Consider the following 23,159-nt stretch of genomic DNA (forward strand, 5'->3'; position numbering starts at 1 on the left):
CATTTGAAAACCAATTTTGAGCAAGTATCACAATAAACCTAACCGATCTTATGAATGAGGGAAAACCTAAGAACACACTGAAGCCCCCCCTCAAACCAGGGAGAGAGAGACTCGAGGAGGCACACCCCCCCCAGGCAAAACGGGCAAAAGCCCCCTTTGGCTTCCCCCCACTCACAGAAACTGCTCCCTCCCCACACACACACAGACTCTGCTTTCCCCCCCCCCACACACACACACACAGGAGAAAAAGAATAGATTAAAGCCCCCAAAGGGGTCTTACTGTGGCTGTCTTCTGTTCCATCAGGAGGGGCTGGGAGGAGGACTGGGCAATCCAAGACGATTCCATTTAAGCACGGGACGTTTTGCTCTGGAGATGCATACAGGATCCCATTCATCCCAATAGGGAAAAGGGGAAAGCCCATATCTCGGGGGGCCCTGACCCAATGTTTACAAAACTTGGGGGGTCTCTTAAGAAGGCTCGTCTGAAGATATCCTAAAGGTTTGGGGGCTGCACCCCCAAAAAAGCGCCCCCTGCAGCCATGGAAATGGAAAAGGGGGGAGGAAAAAGGGGTGGAGCCCATATCTCAGGACCCCCTGACCCAAAGTCTACAAAACTTGGGGGGTCTCTTAAGAAGGCTCGTCCAAAGCTCAGCTGAAAGTTTGGGGTCTGTACCCCTAAAAATGCTCCCCCTGCAGCTGCGGAAATAGAAAAGGGGGGAGCCCATATCTCGGGACCCCTGACCCAATGTTTACAAAACTTGGGGGGGTCTCTTAAGAAGGCTTGTCTGAAGCTCCACTGAAGTTTGGGGTCTTTACCCCCAAAAATGCGCCCCCTGCAGCCACGGAAAGGAGCAAATGTGCACAAGCACCCCCCCACACACACACACACGCAAGGATTTCTCTCACTCTCTCTCTCGCTCCCCGGCCTGGCGCCGCAGCAGCTGATTCCTCCAGTACCCAATCCTGACTGATTGGCCAGAAGAAAACCCAGCTTGGCCACCGATTGGCCAGGGGAGGAGAATGCTGCTTAATGACAGCCCCGAATTTGCCGGATTTATTTGTGAACTCCCGAACTCGCTGAATTCGGCTCCCCGGTTTCCCGCCATTTTTGAGTTCGGTTCGTCCCAAACTAAAAACCATCGAATCAGGGGAAATTTGGCTGTTTTTCAGTTTGGGCCGAACCGAATCGACAGCCCTATCAAGGTCCTTGCAAGGGCAGCAAGGCCCTTTGGACCTTGTTGGATGTTGCCCTACTGTTGCTGGTTGCGAGGGGGGCCCCATAACAGTTCAAGCTTCAGGGCTTCAAAAATGTAGGTCCGCCACTGACAACAATAAAGGACTGTTCACAGGATGTCATTTGCCACCAAAAGAAAGGTTTTCCATGCCATATTTTTCTTGCATTTAAGCTGTTTTCCTCAGTTTGGAAGCTAATTTGCATGGACATCATGCTATGCACTCCGGATAGGAATGGAGCCCCCAGACATTGAGGCACCACCCTGTCAGTTGGCTTTTTCCACCAGTCCTTGGCAACAGTGAACTTCTGAACCTGAAAATCTATGTACAGCTAGGCTTGCAAATGCCTGGAGGATGGGGGCGACCCCCTTGTGGGGCCATAAAATTGCACCCATGTCCCAAAGTTCGCTGACTGTCTAATCAGAGTCCCTTTCAAATTTGGGAACTCTACCTCAAAGAGTGCCCCCACAGGAGCTTCGAAAAAATCCTGATAGACTATAACGAGCCCAAATTTTTCAGCAAACATGGTAATAAGCCAAATACCAAAATTTATCAGTGTAGGTATTCGGCTTATTCCAGGTGTACCAAAAAATTCAGGCCCAATAAACCCAAACTTGAAATTTACCCCCCCCCCCCATTTTTTTTGCACAACCCTACTAGTGGCCTATAATTAATCCTTTTCCTCTGTAGCAAGCTAAGTAGAATGAAATTTTGCACACTGAAATTCCCAATTCAGATTCATGCATTTCAAATTTCACACAGTATTTCAGGTTTCATTCTTAACATTTGACTGTGAGGGACACATTGAAATTATCCAGTTGTTGGACAATTTCAAGGCAACAGTCTTGAGTTGAAAATTGAGAACCTGAACTTTAGAAATGTGTACAGGAATTGTATTCAGGACTGGGTTCGGTTCACTTTGTTTGTTAAAACTTTTGTTCAGGGTCCTAAATATCTTGTGTTCTGGAGGATAATTGTAATTTTGGTCTCAACCAAGATCATTTCATTGGAAACACTGGGAAATGAGTTCCTGTTCCTTATTGAATGTCAATCACAGTATTATACACAACACCCAAGTGTAGGGAGTAACCTGTTTTCCCATGGAATGATATAGAAGGTCAATGTTAACATATGATGGCATACATTGTATTGGAGGATACACAAGTCAATGAGACCAACATGGTACAGCTGATGTTGGTAGATCCCTTGGTAGAATTAGAACATAAGAACATAAGAAAAGCCATGCTGGATCAGACTAAGGCCCATCAAGTCCAGCAGTCTTACTCACACAGTCGTCAACCAGGTGCTTCTTGGAAACTCACAAGCAAGACGGCTGCAGCAGTATTATCCTGCCTGTGTTCCACTGCTCCTAATACAATAGGCATGCTCATCTGATACTGGAGAGAATAGGTATGCATGATGACTAGTGTCCATTTTGACTAGTAGCCATGGATAGCCCTGTTCTTCATGAACATGTCCACTCCCCTCTTAAAATCTTCCAAATTGATAGCCATTACACATCCTGGGGCAGAGCATTCCATAATTTAGCTACGTGCTGTGTAAAGAGATGCTTCCTTTTTTCTGTTTTAAATCTCTCACCCTTCAGCTTCAGCAGATGACCCTGTGTTCTAGTATTGTGAGAGAGGGAGAAAAACTTCTCCCTGTCCACTCTCTCCTCACCATATATAATTTTAAAAGACCTTTACCATGTCTCCCCTTACTCACTTTTCTTCTATGCTAAATAGCCCTAAGCATTTTAACCTATCTTTTTTATATAAATAGGTGTTACATTGGCCATTCTCCAGTCCTCTGGAACACCAGCTTGTCTTAGGGACATGTTACATATCATTGTTAGAAGTTCAGCAATTTCCCATTGGAGTTCTTGAAGAACTCTAGGATGGATGCCGTCTGGTCCCGGTGACCTGTTGGTTTGCAACTTGTCTATATATTCTAGAATTCCCTGCCTTGTTACCACTATTTGCCACAGCTCCTCATTCTCCTCTCCCCAAAACATCTGTTCAGGAATCTGCCCTGTATTTTCAACAGTGAACACAGACGAGAAGAATTCATTTAGTTTCTCAGCAATAACTTTATCCTCTCTTGTGTGTGTGTGTAAAGTGCCGTCAAGTCACAGCCGACTTGGGGTTTTCAAGGCAAGAGACTAACAGAGGTGGTTTGCCAGTGCCTTCCTCTGCACAGCAACCTTGGTCTTCCTTGGTGGTCTCCCATCCAAATACTAACTAGGGCTGACCCTGCTTAGCTTCTGAGATCTGACAAGATCAGACTAGCCTGGGCCATCCAGGTCAGTCATCCAATGGTCCAACTGCTTCCCTAACTGGTTTCCTGCTTCAAATGATTTCTAGATTGCGTTCTCTGTTCATATGCAGCTGCGTTAATGATAAGGAATCAGCCAGCTAGACCAGTCATCCACGGAGAAGGTGACTTAAAACACCCAGAATCTTGTGCAACGTGCTGGGGTTTCATAACAGAGGAGCTGATGTTGAAAGTGTTCCCTGAAAGTAAAAGAACTATATATGCCACTGTATATGGGGTCTTATCACTCTCCTTTCTTGTTTTTTCCCCTATGGAACTGAGTGAAAACTCTTCATTTGTCAGAACAGCCATCATTGGTGGGGAAAGAATGCAACTGTAGTTTTCCCTTGAGAATTAAGGAACACGTCTCCTGTCCTAGTTTCATATCTAATGATCATTTCCTTCCCTTACAGAAGTGGAGAGGATGACCAATCTTGGGGTTATTCTTGCTATCTATATCGTCACCTTCCTGATTGGCTTCCCGTCCAACCTCCTGTCCCTCTACACGTTCTTAGTGAAAGTCCGCAAGAAGCCGGCCCCCATAGACATCCTCTTGCTCAACCTGACTTTGTCGGACATCATGCTTCTGATCTTTCTGCCCCTCAAAATGACGGAGGCTGCCCAAAACAACAAGTGGCCTTTCCACAGGGCCCTCTGCACTGTCACCAGCTGCACCTTCCACAGCAGCCTCTCCATCAGCACCGTTTTCCTCACGGCAATCAGCGTGGACCGCTACCTGGGGGTTGCGTTTCCCATCAAGTACAGGTTGAACCGCAGGTCGGCCTATGCCGTGGCGGCCAGCGTCTTCATCTGGTTGTTTGTCGGCTCCCACTGTGGCACCGTCTTTGTCGTGAGGGCCCTGCGTAACGATTCGGTGCAGTCTTCGCAGCACCCTTCCAATCACGTGGTCTGCTTCAAAGAGTTCAACGAGCAGCAGAAGAAGATCATCTACCCCTTCCGGCTGGAAATCTGCATCGTCCTCTTCTGCATCCCTTTCATTATCACCTGTTTCTGCTACATCAATGTGATCCGCATCCTGGCCTCCCTGCCCAAAGTCAAGGCCCGCAAGAAGCAACGGGCCGTAGGCCTGGCTGTGGTTACTTTGCTCAATTATGCTCTGTTCTTTGGTCCCTTTAACATCTCCCACATTTTTGGAGTGATACATTATGAAGACCCGGAATGGAGAGAATATAGCTTTGCCCTCAGCTCCTTCAACACCTGTTTGGATCCTTTCATCTTCTTCTTCTCATCCAACGCCATCCGAAAAAACTTTGGTGTCTGTTGGGCTGGCATCTGCCGTAGGTTCCGGCCCATTATACCACACTGCTCTTTGCCCTGCTGCAAGGATCCCAGAGACAACGATGAAGGAGGAGGAGCTGTCGGATTATCTACTTCAAGCGGACTGGGAGGGACTGGTGCAGCAGCTGAATCCTCCTCCAGTGGACATGCTGCAAAGATCTGGGAGGTCAGCACACTGAACCCTGAGCAAGACGCATACTGCACAAAGTTCCAAGGAGACGTGGCAAACTAAACCCAGAACAGATTTTGTGTATAGATGCCAACATCGAAATTTATTTGCCCCAGTTCTGGATTTGGAGTTGTGAATTCAAAACTGCATGTTGAATATGTGTGTTGTGTGTTGTTGTTGTTGTTGTCGTTGTTAACATTCGAATCTTGTGTGCATATCTTGCTTGGGAATTTGATATATACTTTTGCAGACATGAAATATGAGATTGCTTAAATGTGTGGTTTTTGTCCTGCTTCCAGCTGACCCATCATACAATGAAGGTTGTACAGGCTGGACCTGACTTCATTTCAAATGGCCTTTACTGAAGTTGTATAGTGTAGCGGTTCGTGTGTTGGCCTAGTTTCTGGAAAGCCATCGTTCAGATCCCCCCTTCTGTCGATTACATTGCCCTAATTTCTTCAAAATAAGGCAGAATTTTTAAACACATGTGAAACTGTGAAGAAAAGTTAATCTGATTGCAGATAACATTTTCCATTGCTCTGAGGTTGGATAGATGGTGCTTCCTCTCCAAAGAGGCGTGGGAAAACTCATGAATGCTTGCAATGGGTCTCAGTTTCCCATGAATGCTTGCAATGGTTTCCCCACGACTCTTTGGACAGGAAGCGGCTGTTACAGACTGTGAAAAGTAAGTCTTTTTAAAAAATTCTCCCAGGGTGGTATTTTTTGAGGTAGAGTCACCAAATTAGCAGGGTAGCTTCAAAAGATTCTCGTTGCAAGAACCTAAAAGTTTGGTAAAGGTTGTGATGGGGTCCAGAATTTTTGGACCCCAATTTTATGGGGTCCAGAAAGGGTCAACAGAAGTTGGTTTCAGGTAGCCGGCTCAAGGTGGACTCAGCCTTCCATCCTTCCGAGGTTGGTAAAATGAGTACCCAGCTTGCTGGGGGTAAAGAGAAGATGACTGGGGAAGGCACTGGCAAACCACCCCGCACCCGCAAACAAAGTCTGCCTAGTAAAAGTCGGGATGTGACTTCACCCCATGGGTCAGGAATGACCTGGTGCTTGCACAGGGGACCTTTACCTTTTTAGAAGGGGTCACCCCCTCCTCCATAGAGAAGTATGATAAAGTTCAAGATTCCTTGAAGGTACCCTGAAAATGTGGGACCTCTACCTCCCAAAATGCCTCTCCCAGAGCTCATTTTTAAAATTCTCATAGGGAAAAGCCTGGGGAAAGCCGGAGCTGAAAATATGTTTTTGGCTTTTTCAGGAATTGCCAATTCAGCTTTGGGCAGATTCCCAGGTTTTGGTATTCGGTAAAAGCAAAACTCAAATATTGTTGAAATGGCTAATTTCAAGTTTATTTTTGGTTCGGGCTTATTGATATGCACAACCTCTAGTCCTAGACTGAACCTGGGACTTTTTCAATGCAAAGCAGATGTTCTACCACTGACAGCCCATTCCTGAGCTTTCAGCAGCCAGGGGCAGCGTGGACAAGGCTCCACAGTGGCATCTTCAAAGCCATTTCCTGGCCCCCAAAGGTTGAAAAAAAGCCTTTTGGATGCTTTTTATTTTTTAAATGGGGCTTTTCTCGCCATTGAAAACAGCGAGGCTGTACCTGCTGAAAAGAAGATGCAGCAACACTGTTCATCCCGGTGGCATAACCAGGGTGAAAGGGGACAGGAAGCTGCCCCCCGGGGCGCTGGTACACCCTCCTCCCCGGAATGCTGGTGCGGGCCTTTACACTGGTGGGATGCCAATGGAAGGCCCAGCTGGCATCCCTGGGTGGCACTGCCACAGTAGCACCGGGAGACTGGCATCCGGGCCTCCCCGCCGGTGGCCACTTATGCTGGTGCAGCCCCTTCCTGGCTTCCTGAGGACTTTCATCCTTGGAAGTCAGGAATTCGTGGTGAGTCTTTCCCCATAATAGCCCAAACTTGAACACTGATATAGCTGTCTAGGCTGTGAAACATGGATTCAAGATGGAAACCTTGTTTCTGAAATCTCATCCCGGCACTGCAAATTTTACAAATGGGAGAATGAGAGTCCTTCACATCACAAATATGGATCTTATCAACTTTCTGATCTCTGATGTTTCAGAGAGGCTGAGACCTTCCCCAGTGCCCTGTGTTGGACTTCCAGAGTAACCGGTTGGTCACTGAACATGATGGCAGACTAGAGAGACCACTAGTCTGATCCAGCAGGGCTCTTCTTATGTTCTTGGATCCTGTGATCTTTCTTCGCCATGGTCTGAGGCTATGTGCTTGCAGCAGTGGAGAAAATGTGCCCTGCCTCCAAGGCAGAATGGCTAATTTGGATGCTAATCGTGAATAAATATTCTGCACTGGCCTAGGTCCAGTGCCAGATTTACGTATAAGCTAAACAAGCTATAGCTTAGGGCCCCACTCTCTTGGGGGCCCCAAAAATTTAAAGGAAAAAAAGCTGGATGTACATTTCCAAAATATAAAAAAACAAATAAAATAAAACCTACATATTTACACCTATTATTATTTCATGTTATAGCAAGTTTCTAGAGACTAGATTATGAGTCTTTGTAAATTGTGTTTCTAAAGGAACTTTTGTTTTTGACAAATGCCAATCAATGTGTTTGCATTATTAAGTTTGTTATGAATAAAAAATCATTTTAAGTTAGAGCTTAATAATTATTTCACTATTAATATACTTCTTAATTGTATTTCAGTTCAACAATTATTTTGATAAAATACATATTTTGTTATGTGCAAATGGCTTTAGATACCTATTAGGTCCATAAATTACCATATAGCATATATTCAACACAAAAAACAGCGACAATTTGTTGTTGACAAAGGACAGCTGGACATATAAAGAGCCCCATTACCTTCAATAGCTTAGGGCCCTCATCAAACCTAAATCCGGCCCTTCCTAGGTCTGAGCTTTATGATATCTGATGCCGCAGGACCTTTGTGACCCACTGTCCTTGCCCCTTGTTGTCTTCCATTCCCTCTGTATTCTCCAAATCACCATCCGCATCTCTTCTCACCCCTTGTCAGGTTGCCCTGGGAATAGCTGTACTTTTTAAAACCCACTTCAATTAGGCAAAGGACAGGATGGTGTTTCCGAAGGGCGCTGGCCTGGTATGAGCACTTTGCAAGGAAATGGCTAGGTGGGGATCCACTGGCCCTTGTAGGGCTAGCACTTAGCGGCCATTGGCGGTTGATACTCGGAGTCTTAATGGCAGATGGAGCTGAGAAGTAGCCTCCTTCCCGTTTGCACTTTGCAAACCAGGCAATGTGGTATTGGGCACTGAGGCTTCCTGTGTTGAAAGAACAGAGAAACAGCCCTTGTTAAAACCACAGCTTTGGAGAGGTGTTGGCTTGCTGGCTGCTCTCCAATGTTCACAACCTTCTCTTCTCAGAAGGAAGGTGCCCTCTGTAGGAGCAGGGCCAGAATGCAAGCAAGTAAGATTTACTACGCATCTATTCTTCATAGAATCACAGAATCATAGAATTGGAAGGGACCACCAGGATCATCTAGTCCAACTAGGGGTGCCAACCTCCAGGTGGTGGCTGGAGATCTCTCACTATTACAACTGATCTCCAGGTGATAGAGATCAGTTCCCCTGGAGAAAATGGCCACTTTGCCAATTAGACTCTATGGCTTTGAAGTCCCTCCCCTCTCCAAACCCCGCCCTCTTCAAGCTCAACCCCCAAAATCTCCAGGTATTTCCCAACCTGGAGCTAGCAACCTTAACTCCAACCCCCTGCACAACACAGGGAATTCACAACTACCTCCCCCACAACACTCCCAGTGACCCCTACTCCATGCCCAGAAGATGGCAACAAAAAACCTCAATGTGAGCTTAGAGCACTTTAATGGAGGAAGGCATGGCATCACAGGGAAGAAGGAAATCGGAGGAGCACTGGGTAAGGTTTTCAAGAGCAGGACTGTCAGACAAGCACAAACGGGACTGGAACAGGCACAAAAACAAATTTGAAAGTTATTGCTTAAAATTATGGATGTAAGAGCTCTTGCCTAGCTTGGGAGATCCATACACATGACCATGCATATAAATCCAATTCCATATTTGGCTCTCAACAGTTAAGAGAACTCTCTAGTATTCTATCAAACTTGGGTGAGACCAGACGCACAAGCCCTGGTAGATGCAGGATCGAAATCTTGGTTGTCCTTAAGATGCTACTAGACTACCTTTTCTTTGGACTGGCAGGAGGTGAGTAAGGCCTGTGGAGCAATGCCCCACCCAGCTGCATACTCACCCTTTCTAAAAGGTCTGAGTTCAGTGAAAGGTGAACATAGTTTTCAATGAACAGCTGATTTTACAATCATAACCAGGTATATTAGAATCAAGATTTTGATTCAGCACCCGAAGTTCCAGGTCAGGATGTCACAAATTTCACCATGAACATGTTTGACAAGCAAACAGACAGCGTGGTTTAGAGGTTAAGAGCACCAGACTCTAATCTGGAGAACAGAATTTGTTTCCCTGCTCCTCATGAGTGGCGGACTCTAATCTGATGAACCAGGTTGGTTTCCCCATTCCTCCATGTGAAGCTAGTTGGGTGACCTTGGGCTAGTCGCAGTTCTCTCTGAACTCTCTCAGCCCCACCTACCTCACAAGGTGTCTGCAGTGGGGAGAAGAAGGGAAGCCAATTGTAAGCTGGTTTGAGACTCCTGAAAGTTGGTGAAAATCGGGGTTTAAAAACCAACTCTTCATCTTCTAATATGACTGTTTAGGCTGTGAAACATGGATTCAAGATGGAAACCTTATTTCTGGAATCCAGTTCATGCAGTGGAAATTTACAAATGGGAGAATGAGAGTTCTTTATATAAAAAATATGGATCTCATCACCTTTCTGATCTCTGCTGGTTCATCATGACACACCCCATTTTGATTTTTCCTTTTCCTGGTGTGAATGGGACTTGGGACAGCTGCTGCTGCTGCTGCTTCTTCTTCTTCTTCCTGGATATGAGCCGATCACTCCGTTTGTTAGTATTGTGATGAACAACTGAAAACGCTTACCAAACAGGTTTGCGTTGGGTTTTTGCAAGCCCATGAATGGGTGAAGACACCCCCAGTTTAAGCAGTGATGATTAATGTCACTAGCAGTGCAATCCTATGCAGAGTTACTCCATTCTAAGCCCACTGAAATGAATGGGCTTAGAGTGGAATAACTCTTTTAAAGATGGCATTGTAAGAACCACTTAGGCAAACATAGAAGGGTAGGGTTGTTTTGAAACACAGAGCTTATTTATGATCAAGACACACATGGGAGTTGTGTGTATATAATTTCCTCCATTAGCCACTATTTCCCTGCTTTGTTCCTCTGCAGTGCCAATGGGAAGATTTATTTTTGCATAGGTAATTGTTATTTCAAAAGGGTGCGGTAATGTAATAGTGATCTATTGCTTTTGTCTATCAGGTCTTTTGAATTACCAACCTTTTTATTTATTTACATTATATATAGTCTACCTTTTTCACTGAGACGCGAGGTGGATTACACAATGCAAGTCAAATAGAACCAACAGGATGGGACATCCAATGAACAGTGTAATAGGGTTTGGACTACAGAAACCTGAAAACAAGCAGAAATCTAAAACAGAACTGAAACAAACCTAGAATAGGCATAAGCATTTAAGCATGGCACATTAAGAGCGCAATCCACGGGGGAGGGGGGAGTTCCCTGTAGGCGATGTGGCCTCAGCATTGGCGCAACTGCCACTTACATTAGTGTAAGGAGAACTTATTGCCAGTACCAAACCACTTACATAAGCACCAGGTGCAATGTGGCAGTGCCGTGTATGGGCACCAGTGCAGTGGCACCATCTGGGCATGCTGGCACACCTCCCGTGCGGTGCAAAAGGGGGCACTCTGGGGGATGGGGCCAACGCTAGTCAGCTCCCTGAGCCCTTTAGGTCCGGGAACGCTCCCTGTTGCCAGTACAAAGTTACACCAGCAAAAACCCATAGAGCTGCACTGAAGGTCCTGGAAACAGCCCCCCCTCAGCACAGCCCCACCCACATGGCCACAGTCAGCTCTAAAAGCTGACCAAGCAGCTGGCCAATAGGGAGTCGGAGAATGCTGACCTAGCCCCCTCAGCCCTAGCCAGTAGTGGGGGACCCTCTCCTTTCATGAACATCTGTCGGGACAAGGAACATCCTGGCGCGTAATGCACTTGGCCTGGGATGCTGTCGACAGCTACCAGATGGGCGGGCTTGTGTGATCAGGGGAGCACACTTAGTGGTAGGGCAAGCTTTCCCGCCACCCTCCACTTACCAAACAAGCCCCTGCTCTGGCTCCAAAGTGTGCCTCTTCCCGGCTTACAGGGACCCGCAGGCCCAGAAGACAATGGGGGAACTGAGTCGGCGCCGCAAAAGACGGGGTGCGCCGGCCCAGCGCCACTGCCGGGGACGCACCGCCAAAGGAAGCCCGCCCTGCCCAACTACTGATAGGCAGGCAGGCCCGAGCCAGGAACCGCCCAGCTGCCCGCCCAGCAATCACGCGGCTAGAGGGGAGGGCTTTAGCCTCCCAACCATTGAGGGCAAGGGAAAGGGGGACCCGGCCATTCTCCACGGCGGGGGGGGGGGAGACAGCAGGCCGGCTCGCCTGCTCTCTCGCGCTCGCTCGCTCTCTCCCTCTCAGGCGCGCCAGCTCTGCAGCCCGGCTGCCGGCGCGAGCAGGCGAGAGAGAAGGGGCTCCGAACCAAGTTCGGAGAGCTGCACTCAGGGGGCCAAAGAGCCGCTTGTGGCTCTCGAGCCGCAGTTTGCTGACCCTTGGCCTAGCCCCTTTAATTGGAAATGCCAGGGATCGAACCTGGGACCTTCTGCATGCCAAGCAGATGCTCTACCACTGAGCCATAGCCCACCTGATGTGTCTCACTAGGGTAGATTGGAAAGTACTTGGAGATTTTGGTGGTGGAGCCTGAGGAGGGCGAGGTTTGGGGATATAATGGGATATAATGCCATAGAGTCCAGCTTCCAAAGTGGCCATTTTCTCCAGGTGAACTGATCTCTGTCACCTGGTGATCAGTTATAATCATGGGAGATCTGGTGGCTTTGTCCTGCAAAAGGGACATGCGTACTGGACTGCAGGGCCAGAATCCCTGCGTTCCCCGGTGGGCATCCAAGGAATGAATGGAAAATCTGTGATTATCTCATAACACACAATAACTTCTCTAAACTTCTTACCAAGCTCAAGTCTTTCTCCCTTTTTATTTTAGCATCTAGTAGTGCTATCCTAAGTGTTTTTAAATAACCTTTAGGGACCAGTGTTTCCACACTAAAAAGCAAACATGGCTGTTTGATCAATGAAGAAAGGATTACTGTAAATAAATGAAAATGACATGAAAATGGCACGTGACAATGCACACCAACAGTGGTCCTGGGTATGAAAATAGGTGTTTTAAAACGATGTCCTTTTCTTCACCTGTGAAATGGTGCAGAGTATATGATCTGTGCGAGGGATTCCTTGTCCCAAGCCCCCCCCCCCGCTTCAGCCCCCACCTCTTGTTTATGGAGAACTATGCACACATGTAAGCAGTGCTGTGTGGTGCAGTGGTTAGACTGGGACCTGCAAGACCCAGATTCAAATACCCACTCTGCCATGGAAGTTCAACGGGTGATTGCGGGACCGTCACCCGCTTGCAGCCGAACCTACCTCACAGGGTTGTTGTGAGAATGCAATGAAGAAGGGGAGGACAACGTTGTAAGCCATTATGGGTCTCTGTTGGGAAGAAAATCAGGGCATCACTACATAAATTAAATAAATGGTGAAGCGTAACGCAACATACGATGCCATGTGCAGACAGGATTGGCAGCTGATGGGGGAGGGGGCTGAGGCTGATTTCTGCTTCGTCAGAGGTTCGGTCTGCAGAAATAGAAAAATGGAACCTTTCAGACCACACAGAGATCTAAGATTACCTGCTGATTGCTGCACTATCTAATGGGAAAGCTGGCACCTGTCTACCACCGCCAACTCACAGTTCAGGAAGTGGGATTTCCCGACTACAGAACACTGCATTTAGGTCACCTATCTTATCTTCATCTCCTCCTCTGCCCTGGTACAGGCAGAGCCAAACAAAACTAGAGAGTCGCATTGATTCTCAGAAATGCCATGCATGGGCACATTCTGCCCATACTGAAGGCACATTGACACGTCCACAACCCCTCAGTGTTCAAATAAACATTTCAAGAATTGGTTGCCCTAAAAACATATATTTAACTATTTAGTACATTGTTATCCCGCCTTTCATTCAGGGAGCTCAGGGCGGCATGCCTAGGTCCCCCCATCACCCATTTTATCCTCAAACATGAGGATAATCCTATGAGTAGGGTTGCCAGGTCCCTCTTCACCACCGGCGGGAAGTATTTGGGGCGTAGCCTGAAGAGGGCGGGGTTTGGGGAAAGGAGGAACTTCAATGCCATAGAGTCCAATTGCCAAAGCGGCCATTTTCTCCAGGGGAACTGATCTCTATTGGCTGGAGATCAGTTGTAATAGCAGGAGATCCCCAGCTACTACCTGGAGGTTAATATATTAAACAAATAAGAGCATCACTATGCCTGTACCTGGTAGGTTTGGAAATCAGCACAGTCAAAGTGCAAAATTACAAAATTAATATTAGCGATTAGGACAAATTACAACAAGTGTTATACAACAACAACAAATGCTATCCTACTATGATACATATATACAAAATTCTACCTGGAGGTTGGCAACCCTACCTAAGAGGTAGGTTAGGCCAAAAGTGTGTGACTGGCCTAAGTAAGGTTGCCAACCTCCTGATGGTGGCTGGAGATCTCCTTGTCAGGCCTGGTATCCAGCTGCCAGCGGCCAGGCCAGGTGGTGTTTCAAGGTCGCACTGTTGTCCAGCTCTAGTTCTGTTGTGTCTTTGAATTCCTCTGGGAACAAGTGTTATCTAATGGGTTGCAGCAGCAACCAGTAGTCGTCCAGCAAGTTCACTTTCACCTTTATATCTCCAGTACCCGTAGTTCTCCCCCCATTAGTATCCTTTCCAATTTCCAAGTCAATTTCTGTAACTCGCTGTATATTTCTTAATAAGTCTACTGTCCATGGAAGACCTGCCTAGAAGTCAGTTTGTGGGATTTGTCTGGTGAGCCCAGAGCTGACACTCATGCTATTACAACTGATCTCCAGCTGATAGAGATCAGATCACCTGGAGAAAATGGCCGCTTTGGCAATTGGAATCTATGGCATAGAAGTCCCTCCCCTCTCCAAACCCCGCCCTCTTCAGGCTCCCCCCAAAAAACCTCCTGCCCATGGCGAAGAGGGACCTGGCAACCCTAGGCCCAAGGCCACCCAGTGAACTTTGTGGCAGCATGGGGATTTAAACCTGGGTCTCCCAGATCCTCACCCAGCACTCTTGAGTCCTTGACAGATTAGGAGGAACTCACATTTAATGAGATTTGTCGCAAGCATGTTTTTCACCATGCTTTGTTCAGAACTTCAAAAATGTATTTGATCCAGCTGAAGGTTTACTTTCTGACTTTTGAAAGCAGCTGTTTGGACCGTTCAAATGCACAGTAAGAATAGTGTGCTGTGCAGAAACACAGTGAGCTCCTTTGTCATGCTAGGAGGAAGCAAGCAATCTGGGAAACCTTAAATGGAAGCAAAGAAACCAGGGAAGAACTACCAGTAGTCACCACTTTTCCTCGAAATTGCTTGAGCAGTCAAGAGGAACTCACATTGAATGAGGTTTGTCACAAGCATGTTATTCACCGTGCTTTTTCAGAACTTCAAAAATGTATTTGATCCTTGCACTTACAAGTCCCAGCTGATATCTGTCAGCCTCACCGATGGCCACTTGCTCATTTTGGCAGATTGAGATGCTGTTACAGGCTCAGCGAGTGTGAGCTGCTTGAACAAAAGCTGCACCTCGGCCAAAGCCACAATGAGGAAGTGATGTGTCCAGCAGATCTTACAGCGTGCAGAACCTGCTTGTACCTCTTCCTACTCTCCTCTGCAGCTGCTCAAAAGTACTGAACAAAAGTCACAACACTGCAAAGACATATCACACACTTTATCCAGGCCACACTCTGTGCCTAACAATGAAAGTTAGGGTTGCCAGGTCTCTTTTCACCACCAGTGGGAGGTTTTTGGGGGTGGAGCTTGAGGAGGGGAAGGTTTGGGGAGGGGAAAGACTTCAATGCCATAGAGTCCGATTGCCAAGGCGGCCATTTTCTCCAGTTGGGGGAGATCAGTTGTAATAGCAGGAGACCTCCAGCTAGTACCTGGAGGTTGGCAACCCTAATGAAAGTAGTCCTCTATCCTGGTAAAGAAGCAATTATGGGATTGGGGCTTCTCCCACCATCAAACAAAACACTACCCTTATCCTGCCATTAAAATGGGTTGCCCTGTAAAAATAGCTATGTACCAGGGGTAATCTGGGTCATTTCTCCAAAATCCATTTATTCTGGCTTCCAAAATTATGACATGGCAAGTCGATGGCAACCAAAGATTGCAGCTTGCCGGGTGCTGGGTCCCTTCACGGTGTACAGTATGTACTTCCAGGAAAGCAAAGGAAACCAGTGACTTCGAGGAGTGGTTGCTGTTGCACCAGATGTGGCTAGTGGGGTGGTTAGTGGGTGAGACTGATTTTGCTCATGGTTTGGATCTTACCAGCTTTCTGTTGGTGCAGGAGGGAGGCACAGTGATCTCGACCAAATCCCCTCCTGTAGCTCCATCCATCTCACATGGGTTTTGTATATGTGATTTCCTGAACCTCAAGCATAGCCTTGTGGGAGCGGAGGGGTCAGAAAGCACTCCTAAGTAGGGTTGCCAGGTACCTCTTTGCCACCGGCAGGAGGTTTTTGGGGTGGAGCCTGAGGAGGGCAGGGTTTGGGGAGGGACTTCAATGCCATAGAGGCAAATGGCCAAAGTGGCCATTTTCTCCCGCGGAACTGATCTCTATCGGCTGGAGATCAGTTGTAATAGCAGGAGATCTCCAGCTAGTACCTGGAGGTTGGCAACCCTACTCCTAAGGAAAGGGGAAGACAAGGAGCCAGTTGCAGAAAACTAATAGGATCCAACCCCCTGTGTGCAGACAGAATGAAGAAAGGTGGTGTGACATGTCTGGTCCAATACAGGCTATACAAATAGGGTTGCCAACCTCCAGGTGGTGGCTGGCGATCTCCTGCTATTACAACTGATCTCCAGCCGATAGAGATCAGTTCACCTGGAGAAAATGGCTGCTTCGGCAATGGGACTCTATGGCATTGAAGCCCTCCCCCAAAGCCCCCCAAACCCCACCATCCTCAGGCTCCACCCCAAAAACCACACGCCAGTGGTGAAGAGGGACCTGGCAACCCTATATGCAAACCAGATGTATTCAGCAACTTCTTTGCAGCTAAGAATGTGAATGTTTGGTATTTTGAGAGCCAAACCACACATTATCGCAAAGCTGTGGTCACTGCTGCTTCAGGCTAGCAATGCACAATTTATTTTATTTTTGTACCTTTGACATGCATTTATTTGCTTCATTTCTCCCAGATGTGAGCCCAAAATGGCATGCATCATTCTTCTCTCCTCCCTTTCATTGTAAAAGGCATGTGAAATGATGTCATCATCATCAGAGTAACCCCCCAGCAAGTATCAGCCAATGAGATGGAGTGGCCGGATGCGGAAAAGCTGCATGAGATGGGCCATTTATGCATGGTCAGTTTTGATGCTCGCTCACAGCTCTTTTTTAAAATGTGACTATAAAAATGCCTATTCATGGTCCTGACACAAAAGGAGAAATTCCACCCCACTCGCCTGCTCCTTTGTTCCTGTTTGCATAGTCATTAGCATATGCATAGCTAACGCACCGCTGTTGTTTTGCATGGTTCCTTCAGGGGATTCTTCGTGGTGGCGGAGCAAACACAAAAGAGCATGTTATAGGGGCTCTTAAGTAGTGTGAAGCAGGTATGCGCCAGCTTTGCAGTCACTTCCCAAATGACGGTTCAGCATGAAAAATTCAAAAAAATATGTGGGGCAATTCAGCCTGAAACGGGCGCTACTAATTACCATTCATAAATGGCCATGGTGTCACACCTTTTGCATTAGCATTGCTTTTTCCAAAATTATTTTTTTAGATATAGCCAATGATTCCTCTTATTCTCTTTTCCTCTTTCAAAAGAATTTATAAAGAAGAATTTCTTCTTTATAAAATTCATTTTATAATATTGTTTAACTACAATATTTTGCTTATTAAGTATTATACAAAGTATCTTATGATTTTTGTTAAGGCTATTAGGATGGTTACTGTTTAATACTTATCAGTATGCTATTATATTAGGGTTGCCAACCTCCAGGTGGTGCAATCCTAAAGGAAATAATACTCAGTACACAGCCACTGATAATTGCAAATATATTCACTACTGTAATTACAACATAAACATCAGTGTGTATACAAGTTACCAACTTTTCACATTCAATAACCTATCTTTGGTTGTCAATTCAGTTCATGGTGATCCTGGAATCAGAATATACTGTTGGTAATAAGTGAAGCCTTTCGGAGGGATGGTTAATGTTTGTTCAAGCACAAATTGCCCTGATGCGATGGAAAGATGCACACAGAGTTGCGATCAGCTGGTTGGTGCTAGCTAATCCACCCCCTATTTAGTTTACACCCATTAAGTTTAAATGTGAACAAAACTTCTTACCTGACTGCAATATTGCAGTTCATAAGATGACTCCTAGTCCTTATGATTAATAACTAAGTTTAACATGCTCTTAAACACATTTACAGGTGTGAATGTTTAAGGATACAATTGCTAGTCTATGAGGTACATATCCTTCAAAAACTTACATACATAATGTTATTTGCATTTCTCCAATTGACTAATGTTGCTACTTTTATTTCTTTTTTTCTTTCCGATGGTGAGAACATGATTCCTAATGGCGGTAAGTTGATTATATGTTATTTGTATTAAGAATAATTATGATTATATAATCTAGATAGGTCCAATGATGAGTTTAATCCGTAGGGATGAATAGAGTTGAAGAGATGGATGAAATGCGCCTCCTGCTGGCCAAGTATGCATTCTGTTCTAGACACACAAGTATATATTAATGAACAGTCTAAAATAGCAGTACGCCTTTACAAAAAAACAACAGATAAAAATGCCTTATTAAACTATGGCTCCTTTCATCCATCACATTTAAAGAACAGTCTCCCATATAGCCAGTTTATTCGATTAAAAAGGAATTCCACTAGAGAAATAGATTTCATGAGAGCAGCAGAAGAATTGAGTGACATCTTACTTGCCTGGGGATATCCCAAACACATCATTAACAGGGCATATAATAGGGCTAAAAATACAGAACGTGCACAGATATTAAATAATAAAAATTCCACCAGCAATAAATCATTAACCTTTTCCCTAACATTCACACATTTAGCACCTGATATTAAAGGCATAATATATAATAATTGGCATCTAGTAAGCCACATACCAGGATGTGATTCATTACCAAAAATAGGCTTAAAAAAGAATATGGCTATCAGAGACTCATCTCTCAGATATTATTCCAAAGAGATTTCCACAACCCATAGTCAAAGGACACTATGCCTGTGGGAGATGTGTCCAATGTCATTTGTCCTTACCAGTAAAGGAATTCATATGCCAGCAAACAGGTTTTCGTTTCATACTTAAATCATTTACTAACTGTGATTCTAAGGGAATTATTTATATTATTAAATGTAATTGCAATTTAATTTATATAGGTAAGACCTGTGTGTGTGTGTTAAGTGCCGTCAAGTCGCTTCCGACTCATGGCGATCCTATGAATGAAAGTCCTCCAAAATGTCCTATCTTTGACAGCCTTGCTCAGATCTTGCAAATTGAAGGCTGTGGCTTCCTTTATTGAGTCAATCCATCTCTTGTTGGGTCTTCCTCTTTTCCTGCTGCCCTCAACTTTTCCTATCATGATGGCCTTTTCCAGTGACTCTTGTCGTCTCATGACATGACCAAAATACGACAGCTTCAGTTTAGTCATTTTAGCTTCTAGGGTCAGTTCAGGCTTGATTTGATCTATAACCCACTGATTTGTTTTTTTGGCAGTCCACAGAATCCGTAACACTCTTCTCCAACACCACATTTCAAAGGAATCTATTTTCTTCCTATCAGCTTTCTTCACTGTCCAGCTTTCACACCCATACATAGTAATAGGGAATATGATGGCATGAATTAATCTAGTCTTGGTGGCCAGAGTCACATCCTTACACTTCAAAATCTTTTCTAGCTCCTTCATGGCTGCCCTTCCCAGTCTCAATCTCCTTCTAATTTCTTGGCTGCAGTCTCCCTTTTGGTTGATGGTGGAGCCAAGGAATAGAAAGTCTTGAACAATTTCAATTTCCTCATTGTCAACCTTAAAGTTGTGTAATTCTCCTGTAGTCATTACTTTTGTTTTCTTGATGTTCAGCTGTAGTCCTGCTTTGGCACTTTCTCTTTTAACTTTCAGCAATAGTTGTTTCAAATCTTCACTATTTTCTGCCAATAATGTAGTGTCATCAGCATATCTCAAATTATTAATGTTCTTCCCTCCAATTTTCACTCCACCTTCTTCTAAATCTAATCCAGCTTTCCTAATTATATGTTCTGCATATAGATTGAAGAGATAGGGAGATAAAATACATCCTTGTCTGACACCTTTGCCAATTGGAAACCATTCCGTTTCTCCATATTCTGTTCTAACTGAGGCCTCTTGTCCAGAGTACAGGTTGCGCATCAAAACGATCAGATGTAGTGGCACACCCATTTCCTTTAAAACCAGCCATAGCTTTTCATGATCCACACAGTCAAAAGCTTTGCTGTAATCTATGAAACACAAGCTGATTTTCTTCTGAAATTCTCTCGTACGCTCCAGTAACCAGCGTATATTTGCAATATGATCTCTAGTGCCTCTTCCTTTTCTGAAACCAGCTTGAACATCAGGCATTTCTCGTTCCATATATGGTAACAGCCTTTGCTGTAAGATTTTGAGCATCACTTTACTTGCATGAGAGATTAATGCAATGGTCCGATAGTTGTTGCAATCTTTGATGTCTCCTTTCTTGGGAATTGGAATGTAAATGGATTGTTTCCAGTCTGTGGGCCATTGTTTTGTTTTCCATATCTGTTGGCATATTCTTGTCAAGATTTTGATGGACTCCGTTTCTGTGGCTTGGAATAGCTCTATTGATATCCCATCTGCTCCTGGTGATTTGTTTCTCCCGATTGCTCTCAATGCAGCTTTCACTTCACTTTCTAAAACTGTAGGTTCTTCTTCAAAAGATTCTTCTTGGAAAGAATCTTTTATCCTTTCATCTCTTCTGTATAGTTCTTCAGTGTATTGTTCCCACCTTTTCTTTATTTTGTCCTGTTCAGTTAATGTATTTCCATGCTGATCTTTCAGCATGCCTAACCGTGCTTTAAATTTCCCTTAGATTTCTTGGATCTTGTGGAACAGATCTCTTGTTCTTCCTTTTTTGTTGTTCTCTTCTATTTCTTGACACTGGTTATTACGTGCTAGTCGCTGGAATGTTGCACTTAGACTTTTGATTCTATTTCTGTCACCTTCTACTTTTGCTTCTCGTCTATCTCTGGCAATTTTAAGAGTCTTCTCAGACATCCATCGAGGTTTTTCTTTTCTTTTGGCTACAGGAATAGTCTTTGCACATTCTTCCTTGATAATATCTCTAGTTTCCACCCATAGTTCTTCAGGTTTACATTCACTTGAACTTAGTAATGCAAATCTGTTCCTTACATGGTCTTTAAACTCTTCCGGAATATTGCTTAGATTGTATTTTGGTGCTATGAATGTTTTGGTGTTTTTCTTAAGCTTTAACTTTATTTTCGATATTAGCAATTCATGATCTGTACCGCAGTCGGCTCCTGGTCTTGTTTTGGCCGAGAGAATAGAGCTTCTCCATCTTCTGCTTCCAATTATATAATCTATTTGATTTCTATACTGGCCGTCTGGTGATGTCCATGTATACAATCGTCTATTTGGTTGCCTGAAACATGTGTTTGCAATGAACAGATTGTTGTCTTCACAGAATTCTACGAGGCGTTCTCCTGCTTCATTCCGTGCTCCTAGCCCAAATCTGCCAACAACATTTGATTCTGCTTTGTTTCCTACTTTTGCGTTCCAATCACCTATGATTATCAGCATATCTTGTTTAGGTGTGTGATCAATTTCTTCCTGAACACTGGCATAAAAACTTTCAATTTCTTCCTCATCAGCATCTGTAGTTGGGGCATAAACTTGAAGGATGCTTATGTTGATAGGCGTTCCCTGAAGTCTGATTGATATTATTCGGTCAGACTTTGCATTATAGCTCCTGACTGCCTTTGCTACATCTTGCCTCACTATTAAAGCAACTCAGTTTCTTCTCTTTTTGTCATTCCCTGAATAAAACACTTTGTAATTTTCTGATTGAAAATGTCCTAATCCAGTCCACTTTAATTCACTTATTCCTAGGACTGAAATGTCCATACGTTCCATTTCTTGTTTAACAATTTCAAGCTTACCCTGATTCATGCTTCTCACATTCCATGTTCCTATTTTATGCGTCGAACAGCTTCGGACTTTCCTTTTGCATCTATTCATGTCAACCACTGAACGTCCTTTCGGCTTTAGTCCAATCGCATCATTAAGAACAGCGCTACTCGTACTTGTCCTCTGCTCTACCCCAGTAGCAGATTGAGTGCCATCCGACCTGGGGGTCCCATCTTCCAGCACTATATCTTTTTTCATTTTGGTTTGTCTCATCATAGGGTTTTCAAGGTAAAGGTTGGTCAGAAGTGGTTTACCAGTGCCTTCTTCTGCGCAGTACTAACCAGAGTTAGCCGTAGTGGCACTGCCGTTGTCTACGAAAGATCTTCCGCCAGTGTCACCTTCCACTACTGCTGCTGCCCAGTAGCTAACCTTCAGGGATTCCTCTACCCCCATCCCCATTGGAACTGCCTGTTCTCTTCTGCGGATGTGGCCATTGATCCCTTAAGGGGGTGGATGCATCTTCGTCTGGTGTCTCAGCTGTGACCATTCCGTCTTGAGTGACTCTGCTAGGAGTTTAGTCTCTTGATAGAGTCTAGACCCCTTACGGTATTGCTCTCAGCTTCCCTGACACTCACAAACCCCCTCACCACGTTAAGGTGTGCATCCAGAAGAGGGGGTAAGACCTGTAGATCATTAAAATATCGGATCGGTGAACACAGATCCAGAATTCGCAATTGTGTATTAGAGGCGTCATTGGTCTCACATTTCATAGAGAAAGGCCATAGAGATATTGATTTACAATTTTTTGCCATTTGGCAAATACAAAGAGGCCCCTTTGTAAATGCAGAACACATACTTGGCCAGCAGGAGGCGCGTTTCATCCATCTCTTCAACTCTATTCATCCCTACGGATTAAACTCATCATTGGACCTATCTAGCTTTTTATACTCATAATTATTCTTAATACAAATAACATATAATCAACTTACCGCCATTAGGAATCATGTTCTCACCATCGGAAAGAAAAAAAGAAATAAAAGTAGCAACATTAGTCAATTGGAGAAATGCAAATAACATTATGTATGTAAGTTTTTGAAGGATATGTACCTCATAGACTAGCAATTGTAGCCTTAGACATTCACACCTGTAAATGTGTTTAAGAGCATGTTAAACTTAGTTACTAATCATAAGGACTAGGAGTCATCTTATGAACTGCAATATTGCAGTCAGGTAAGAAGTTTTGTTCACATTTAAATTTAATGGGTGTAAACTAAATAGGGGGTGGATTAGCATGCTAATATGTTTATTGATATTGTAGATTTAATTGCACAGTCTGAGGAAGCAAGTCAATGTGAAACAAGTATATACCGGAATCTTGTAATATCTACGTGCAAATATCATTGTCTGTGAGGCACAGCACCAGCAACTCATAAATCCAACGCTAGCTTATACAGCAGATGAGAGATCCAGGCTAGCTAGCCGATCCAGCAAGCGGGATTTCAGCTACGTGATTGGCTAGCACCAACCAGCTGATCGCAACTCTGTGTGCATCTTTCCATCGCAACAGGCAATTTGTGCTTGAACAAACATTAAGCATCCCTCCGAAACGCTTCACTTATTACCAACAGTATTTTCTGATTCCAGGATCACCATGAACTGAATTGACAACCAAAG

The 23,159-nt window shown here is 44.8% G+C and overlaps 1 protein-coding gene across 1 annotated transcript; it reads left to right on the forward strand.

Annotated features, from left to right (window-relative positions):
- Positions 1 to 3,967: 3,967 nt before the first annotated feature.
- Positions 3,968 to 5,077, forward strand: LOC130475006 (free fatty acid receptor 2-like). Its single transcript, XM_056846700.1, has one exon. It carries the CDS (start codon positions 3,971 to 3,973, stop codon positions 5,075 to 5,077), a length of 1,107 nt encoding a protein of 368 aa, XP_056702678.1. The 5' UTR covers positions 3,968 to 3,970.
- Positions 5,078 to 23,159: the final 18,082 nt, after the last annotated feature.

The sequence above is a fragment of the Euleptes europaea genome, chromosome 3, assembly GCF_029931775.1.
Source record: "Euleptes europaea isolate rEulEur1 chromosome 3, rEulEur1.hap1, whole genome shotgun sequence".
Classification (NCBI taxonomy): domain Eukaryota; kingdom Metazoa; phylum Chordata; class Lepidosauria; order Squamata; family Sphaerodactylidae; genus Euleptes; species Euleptes europaea.